The 8,121-nt window shown below is 41.1% G+C and overlaps 2 protein-coding genes across 3 annotated transcripts; one reads left to right on the forward strand and one right to left on the reverse strand.

Moving 5' to 3' along the window:
- Positions 1 to 38: 38 nt before the first annotated feature.
- Positions 39 to 2,913, forward strand: LOC148402858 (receptor activity-modifying protein 1-like). Of its 2 annotated transcripts, XM_088369190.1 has the most exons (3): positions 39 to 318; positions 1,065 to 1,188; positions 1,488 to 2,913. In XM_088369190.1, the coding sequence occupies exons 1-3, from the start codon at positions 267 to 269 to the stop codon at positions 1,741 to 1,743; spliced, it is 432 nt and encodes a 143-aa protein (XP_088225316.1). In that variant the 5' UTR covers positions 39 to 266; the 3' UTR covers positions 1,744 to 2,913. The 2 variants fall into 2 exon arrangements, with proteins under 2 accessions (XP_088225316.1, XP_088225315.1); XM_088369189.1 differs by lacking the exon at positions 39 to 318 and having other exon boundaries at positions 960 to 1,188.
- On the reverse strand, positions 1,933 to 4,327 carry LOC148402859 (uncharacterized). Its single transcript, XM_088369187.1, has 6 exons — positions 4,121 to 4,327; positions 3,855 to 4,015; positions 3,378 to 3,591; positions 2,651 to 2,754; positions 2,201 to 2,338; positions 1,933 to 2,103 (listed from the first exon to the last, which is right to left on the reverse strand). The coding sequence occupies exons 1-6, from the start codon at positions 4,310 to 4,312 to the stop codon at positions 2,016 to 2,018; spliced, it is 897 nt and encodes a 298-aa protein (XP_088225313.1). The 5' UTR covers positions 4,313 to 4,327; the 3' UTR covers positions 1,933 to 2,015.
- Between the last annotated feature and the right edge of the window lie 3,794 nt (positions 4,328 to 8,121).

Here is an 8,121-nt window from a genome sequence, read left to right on the forward strand (position 1 = left end):
GGGGGGAAAGGCAGCCGGCCGGGCAAGGAATCAAATGACAGTCGGTGTTGCTATGATTGGGGGGTGGCTTCCCACTGTGGAAGGTCAAGACACTTTTTTTTTTTTTGCGTCCCGTCGAGCACACAGCCACGATCACTCGGTTGTCGGTGTCATCATCTGTTTTTTGTCGACATTAGAAGGTAAGAAGGAGAAGAGCAAATGAATATCCACAGTTGATCTCAGGCTAGTAAACAAAAACGTGCTGGAGCTGCTTTCTCGACTTCATCATGGAGAGCGGTTGGTTGCTCAAGGCGATTTGCGTGGTGTTCTTCATCAACGGTGAGTATTTGTCAAGAAAAGTTTATTCAAACTTTCTGTCTGGTTTTCTGTCACTTTCTGTGTGTCTAAGGTTTTTGTGCAGGATCTCAAATCAAATGTAGGGGCAGAAATAATTCAAATAAAACCCATTCAAGTTATAATATATATAATATTTTGGATGATTGCTCAAGCAGCACTTGGTAGATGAGACGTTAGTTAGACACTAAGTGGTGCTTCAAGTCAGTCAAGTCTATCTGAGACAACCTTGTATGTAAATAGTACATGCGAAACATTCTTGAAAGATATTTGCCGTGACGCATTTGTGGATTTACGTCTAAACTTTCAGATCCGCCGGCATGAGCAGCCACTTTGTACTGCCAGATCACTTGAAGGCAAAATTGGACTTCGCAAATTTGACCTGGAGTTAACCTTTGGAATAGCAGCAAAGAAAAAGTCATGTTATTGTTGATGTTGACTTGCTAGCTTCAGAATGTGTCGTCATTTGCATAAGCTCACTTTTCAGTTTCGTTTAAATCACCCTGCAGGGTTGGCAAACATCTCAAGATGGCAAACCGGTTTAGATGAGCACTCTAGGCCTTGCCGTTTGGGGAATTCCGCAAAACTAGGAAGGTCAAGAGTTTGCGCAATTATTTTGTGTGAAGAAGGTGACGTTACGAGATGACAAACAAGGAGGGGGAGAACCGGAATGTGCGTTCGTTATACAGATGAGTTGTCGGCAAGTTCGACTCATCGTCATTTCCCTTCAGGCGTGTCTGGCTGCGACCGAGGACTCTATGAGAAAGTCATCGACGATTTCTGTTTGATTAACTTCAAATCGGACATGGGGGCAATGGACAAACATCTGTGGTGCAGCTGGCCGGACACCACGCAGTGAGTAAAGAGGCCTTGCACGAGGGATTCACACGTGATTCTTGTGAGGGGTCAAATATATATATTTTTTTATGTCAAATAAGTGCACAAGAGCTTGTCAAACTTGTGTTGTTGCATTCAGTAAAATGAGAACGTCGGGCACGTGAGCCATTGCTATCTGAAATTAAATAAAATAAAATAAATAAAAAATTAAAGTAAAATTCAAAAAATGTAATTAATTAATTGAAAAAATACAAATTAAATTAAAAAAAAAAGAAGTCACCTCCATGACCCCTGACCTCCATTTTCCAATGCTACAGGATTTACGAGGAACTGACTAACTGCACCTACCAGGTGGCCTTGAGGATGGACTGCTTCTGGCCCGATCAGATAGTCGACGGCTTCTTCGCGAGGATCCACAGAGACTACTTTCTTGACTGCCCGCTGACCGGCCGGCTCATCCGCGACCCGCCGGCTAGCGTCCTTGCTCCATTCATCGGCGTGCCCATATTGGTCACCTTGCTCGTGACAGCCCTGGTGGTGTGGAGGAGTAAACACACAGAGGGTGTTCTATAGCCACACACATACATGGACGCCTTTTTTTTTTTTTGGTGACATCATAACCACTTACCAGCCAAAATGGATCTTTGACGTCAATCGCCGCCAATGGTAGTAAACGAGGTAATAATCTCTTGCAAAGGAATTAAGTATAAGACTTTTAGAATCCTTTTGTGTGGACACCAAGAAAAACACAATGCAAAAGAAAACAGCCTCCAAGGAGTATTTATTTTTGTAACTCTTAACAGATCCTTGCTTTATAGTATTTCTATTACTATACTACAAAAGAATCACGGTTTTCGTGCCAGCATGTAGAAATACTTGATCTTCATAGTGAGCTCCGTGTCTGGCGAGGACACCTGCATGGCAGCCATCAGCCTGAAACCAAAGATGAGTTAAATTCAATATTGGTCGAGAGAAACAAAGATCAACAGCGGTAAACAAAAGCAGTGATTTGGTGTGTACAATGTCTCACTTGTTTCTGATGTCGTCAGAGAGTCGCTCGGCCTTGACGGCATCCTGGCTCTTCAGATTCTGGTAGTTAGTAAATGTCTCGATCAAACCAATAAAACTGTTTACAGTCACTGTCCTGTAAATATTTTGACAGCCGTTCCTAGATGCAAACAAAATGGAGAAGGAAAATTTAAAAGGGCCATACTATGCAAATGTTATTTTTTTTATTTGTTGATATACAAATAGTTGGTACTCATAGATACCTGCCTAGCCATAAAGTTAAAATAATTAAACACAAGTATGTCTTGTGATCAAGCTGTTCTTATTTTTTGAATAATTGACCAATCAGGACTGCTACAACACTCCTTGAGGTTCTTTGATTTGAAAAAAAAATCTATTAAGACATATCAGGACTATTTTAAATTGTGATAAAATTGCAATATTATAGAATCAAAAAAAATAGTACACTCACCACTCTTTTTCCGGGAAGGAGCAGGAGTCAAACATGTCGAAGTAAATTTGTGACGGACAGGAGCTCAGACAAGGGTGATTAAAAGGAAGCAGAGCTGCATAAAACTAATCATGAAAAAAACAAACAAAAACATCACAAGTCACTAAAGCAAACCTGTCAGAATTTCTGAAACACAAAAACAAATTTAATTTCTTCATCGTTAACAGCCAATCGGAGTGACCAATCGGAGCGACCAATCGACACAAATCAAATTCATAATGACACAAAATTTTCATCATTCTTTGCCATCATTCTGCTTGTATGATGAGTGTGTGTGCAAAATTGGCATATGTGTGGATTTTATTTCATAAAAACTTGACTGAGGCTGGTGTTATAAAAAATGACTTTTCAACCAGGTGTTTGTTTGTTATGGTGTGAAACGATTATAAGCATCAGATGCATTCATCTAAACTCCACATTTATATTTTTTGATTATGTAGCTTGTATAAAAAGTATGGAAAAGTATCAAGGGGTCCATCCATGTTAAAATGACAGAAAAATTCCGGTTTTAAACATTTTCCCTGAGGTATGGGAGGGTGACCAAAGTGCTGGCTCCGCCCAAGAAAATTGGAAGGGCCACTCAGAAATGACAATGCAAACATAAAACAACAATGGGTCCCTTTTTTTTGTTCCAGAACTAGAATTAGAAAGTAGTTTTGGGTCAGAAGATAAAAAAAAAAGTTTTTACCTCTTTACAGATGTTGTTTAGTGTGCTAGTGGCGTCTCCGTACTCCAGCTCCCTTTCCATGAAGTTGCCCAGCACGGCCAGGCAGCCCTTGGGCTTCAGTACCCGCTCAACCTCCTTCAGGAACCGAGGCCGATCGAACCAGTGGGCCGCCGTCATGGCCGTTACCAGGTCCACCTGGCCGGATTCAAACGGCAGTTCTTCTGCGGGACTGGGCCTGGATGTCGGAGGCGGCCGTAAGGAGTAACGTGGAGGAGAGGGTGGAGAGATGTTAGAACATGGCTGGGAAAAAAAAAAAAGCATAAATCACAGAGCCTAAAGGAATGCTGGAATTCTTGATGTGAACGATCGTCGTAAATTCTCGGCGTGTTAAGACACGGAAACTGTAATGGAAACGAAAACAAATGGGCTTGCAGTTCAAATTTGGATCTCGGCCATATTTGCAATATAAACTGATTCGTCACCCTGCTTTCATCTCACCTGTACGAGACGTTTGAAGAAGTGCTTTTGGCCCGAGCCAGCTCCAGTTGAGCGGGGCTCACGTCTGTCCCAACGACCTGCTTGAAGTACGGAGCCAAGAGTACGGTTCCTTTCCCGTTCCCACAGCCCACATCCACTGCCAGGTTAAACTTGTTTTGCCTCTAGAAGAGAATTTACATTCGCTTTCATTTACACCGTTTTTGAATTGGGTTTTAAAATCCAAAAAATCTGAATAATTGCAGTCGCATTAAATAATAAAAACATACCTTTGGTCCCATAAAATCCATAATTTTGTTGATGAGTTCATAAGGGGTCACTCTATACTGAAGGTAGGCCGCCACATGGGCGCTCTTCTCAAACAACCTAAAGGCCATGACGTCCTGGTAGATGCAAGCGACAGACTGATCATACTTGACTCGACTCCACGTCAGGTAAACCTCAGGATGGGTTGGTTTCATTTGGTTAGTTGGTTTTGTTTTCTCTGCCCCTGCACTTGCATTTTACGAGCAGTAGAGGGCAGCATTAGAACGTGCATCCTTGACATATTTGTGGCAAAAGTTCTTTTCCTTACTCTGAACTATCTGAATGAAAATAAATGAAATGATTGCAAGCTGTCTGCAATGCTTCCATTAGAAAATATAAACTTGAATGCTTGCTACTTTTAAATCTTTCAGTGTCAAGTGGATGAGGTTTTTGGAAATTTCAAAAAGGTGAGCATGCACTGCAGCTGCTCTGTGAAATTCATGAAGCCATCTTTATTTTTTGAGTTATGAGCTGCCTATGAGCATCAATCCCTTGACCCTTTACTTGAAGTGCAAATTTGAAGGAGAGGCCAGCAATCCCACTCCGACAGAAAGAAGGTGTTTGGTTTTGACAATAGAAATGGATTAAACCGTTTACATTAAAGGCCACTTTAATTGAACTAATCAATCCTGATTCTGCTGCCATAAGATAACGGATGAATGGGACAGATAAAGTATGTAGGTCATGGAGGGGGGTGGGGAGGTTTTTGGTGGACATTCACACCAAGCAATTCTGATTCTGAGCCAAATGGATTGACTTCTTCTGCTATTTACCAGAATAGTTTTTCATGGCGGTCTCACGCTGAAGATGTTCAGCTCTAGATATCAAAACCACCCGCAGTGTTCTACTTAATTCCACCACCATCAGTTTCTTGGTGAACTCCATGTCCACCTGTCTTGCGCAATCAATACTGACAGAAAACAAGCACGGTAGCAGTGACCTTTCCATTCTACCTGTTAGCGACGTGAGGTCGTTAAACTCCGCTGTTTAATTAGCAGGAGGATGGCAATCAAGGAGGAGTCTCGGATCTCTTCGGGCACGGACATGGATCAATGGCCATCGGGGAGCCTTTAGGTGCTGCGGCAACACGACTTTGCCGTGCTCGGAATGCAAAAGAAAACACAATGAGGAAGAAAACACAATGGGCTCATAAAAATGTCCGTACTGAAACATGAGTCTTTGGAAAGCGCACTCAACTAGCGAGCTACATATGGGTGGTTCTCAGAAAGTGTGGTACAACGGTTAATACCGTATTGGCCCGAATATAAGACGACCCTGATTATAAGACAACCCCCTCTTTTTTAAGACTCAAGTTTGACAAAAGACTTTTTGAACACCAAATTGAATTTTTATACAGAAAATGATTACAGTACATCTGAAACAAATGATTATAACAATATATTTGAGAGAAAGCATGTTATTTTGCCTCACTCAACTGTCAATCACATCTTAATATCTGAACATTTAAATATGTAAATTAAATCACATTTGTAAATAAATGTCTTCTGTTTTTTCCATTTTCTGTTATCCCTTCCCTTATTTCCTTCCCTTTTCTTTCTTACCGCTATTTTTTACTTTTCTTCTTCGTGCTACCGCTATTATAATTTTTCTTCTTTGGCCTGGGGAGTTAAGATCAGCCTTCGCTTTAAATATATCTGGCGCCATCTAGCGTTGTGAATAGGTATAATGTCTAGACCCCAAATGTAATACCACCCCCAATTCTTATTTCAATGCAAAAAACACCGTCTTATATTCGGGCCAATACGGTATATATATATTTATATATAAACTTCAGGGCTGCAATAATGGCGAGCTAAAGTGTCTTAGCACCTTGGCAACGCACACATTTTAACTTGCCTGCAAGCAATCACGCACCCAAACACCTGCTGAGCTCCGAACGCAAGCACGAAGCATAAAAAAAAATCCCAACGCTCAAGTCTGTTGCTCTATTTTTACAGCAAGAGAGTGAAAGAACTGCATAATGCATGACAGCTCTGCGGAGCGCTGAAGACTCGCTCGTCCACCCCAAGCCCAGGTTGGCTTTGCCGGTCTAAGACCTTATTAGTGTGTATGCAGGCTTAAGTCCGTTCCAGTTCCGGCTCGGTCTTGTTTGCCCAACAACCGGCTGGAAGCGTTTCCGAGCGAGACAGGTGATTAGACTGGTTTGGCTGAAAATAACTATTCATTTATTCTTCACACTACACACACACAAAAAACTAGCCCACCAGAATCCCAAATTCAAGGATACCAAGAATAGAAAAGAATGTCTCACACAACAAAGTGAGATTTAAGAAGGCAAAATACCTCACAGGACCAAAGATAGACGTCGCTCAAAGTAGCAAATAGATGGAAGCTTAATAGGGAATGCTACTCGGCAACCCTTAGCGTGATTAAGCTTTAATTACAGAGGCCCACGGTGACACATTCCCTATAATTGTAACTATCGAAGCACTCGGCTGCGGCTTGCACAAAATCAAAAGCCCCTCCCCCACCCGCCGATTGCTTGTTGATGTAAATGGCCTCTCGTTGATGAAACGGTGCCTCGGGCGTTTCTTCCAAAATACCGCATGAATCTTGATGAGATAACGCGAGGTGTGTCCAAGTGTGACATTTATAGTTCTCATGTTGGACTTTTTATTTTCAATTTTAGAACATTTCTGTGTGGCTGTCGAGGTACAGGACTTTTTTTTGGTGGTTTTGTTATTTACAGATTAAAATTAATAATCAAATGTATGTTGGTCTGTAGTGATGAAAAGTTTTTATCCTCTCATGGATTCAAAAACTAATTTATATCATTTAGGCAAACTTTTGAACTCTAATTTAGAACAGAGCAGGCTGAACATTTTTAATTGGCAAATGGACATATTTCAGATTATGAACAATAAAAGAATAAATTGTCGCTAATCGTGCAATAACGTTTGCAAACTGTTTGATCAACTGGAAGAAAAAAACTGTTATGGACAAAGTGATTAAATAGAAGTCGTTTTGTGGAACAGAGGACGGAACCGGCCAATTCTCAACACCATGTGATCCTTTCGCACCACTTGACAATCCTCAACTCACCGCAATAAAATTCCCATTCACCTTTCGTCTATGATTGACAGACGACCGATGCCGCCAGCTCTCATTTAGCTTTAACTCCTGCCGTGACCCTGAAACGGATATGGATGAAAGCGTGTTTATCAAGACAGCTTTTCAATTCTTTGCCGAATATACCGCTCGGGATATGAGCGGGATTTCAAAACAAAAAAAAAAATGCTGGTGTCCTGCAGTTGGAGTGTTTAGCTGGTTTTACTGTGAACGTGTTGAAAGAAAAAAATGATTCCATTAGTTCTCATGCAGGAGTCGATAAAGTAGGTACAGTTATAAGATGGCCGTTTTGTAATTACTGAGAAAAGAACATTATGTTGAACCAATACAAGTAAGCGTCTTGATGAGGGTGGAAGTTTCAATTAGAGAGTATTAAATAAAACAAAAAAGGGGGGGGGGGGCGGGGGTGATGGAAGGCTCGTCTTTGCCAGACCCGCGGAGAATTAATACACTCTATAGGACCATTTAGCAGAGAGTAATTACTCCCTAATTATCCGTTACTTATTCGATTAGCCTTTTATCAGCTGGTCATGGTCAAAAAGCAAGACGGGCGGAGGAGATGCCTTCTCACCTTGTTTGCTAACTGATGTGATTACTCACGGTGAGGAGGTGTTGGCAGCCTTGCCGTGAAGAATGGAATGAGAGATTCGGAAGAAAAGAAGATGGACTGGATTCAGTTGGGAAATGTCACTGCTGGAGGTTACCTGGCTGCTTCTCTGCAAGAATGCGCCAAAAAAGTGTGAGATGAGAGCTGAAAAATAAACTAGGTCAAAATGTTCCATTCATTTAATCAAAAATAAATATAACATAATATATAATAAATAATATACAATTAATAATATAATATAATATATAATAAATAATATACAATAAA

The sequence above is a fragment of the Syngnathus floridae genome, chromosome 2, assembly GCF_059516105.1.
Source record: "Syngnathus floridae isolate MCC-2025c chromosome 2, RoL_Sflo_1.0, whole genome shotgun sequence".
NCBI classification, from domain to species: domain Eukaryota; kingdom Metazoa; phylum Chordata; class Actinopteri; order Syngnathiformes; family Syngnathidae; genus Syngnathus; species Syngnathus floridae.

Excerpts from the sequence above, each read along its gene's own strand:
- LOC148402858 (XM_088369189.1), top strand. The coding sequence starts at position 1,004 with ATGTGCGTTCGTTATACAGATGAGTTGTCGGCAAGTTCGACTCATCGT. Across the intron at positions 1,189-1,487 it reads AGCTGGCCGGACACCACGCA|GATTTACGAGGAACTGACTA; the intron begins GTGAGTAAAGAG and ends CCAATGCTACAG.
- LOC148402859 (XM_088369187.1), bottom strand. The coding sequence starts at position 4,312 with ATGAAACCAACCCATCCTGAGGTTTACCTGACGTGGAGTCGAGTCAAG. Across the intron at positions 4,016-4,120 it reads TGGATTTTATGGGACCAAAG|AGGCAAAACAAGTTTAACCT; the intron begins GTATGTTTTTAT and ends ATTCTCTTCTAG. Across the intron at positions 2,339-2,650 it reads TCCTTCCCGGAAAAAGAGTG|GAACGGCTGTCAAAATATTT; the intron begins GTGAGTGTACTA and ends GTTTGCATCTAG.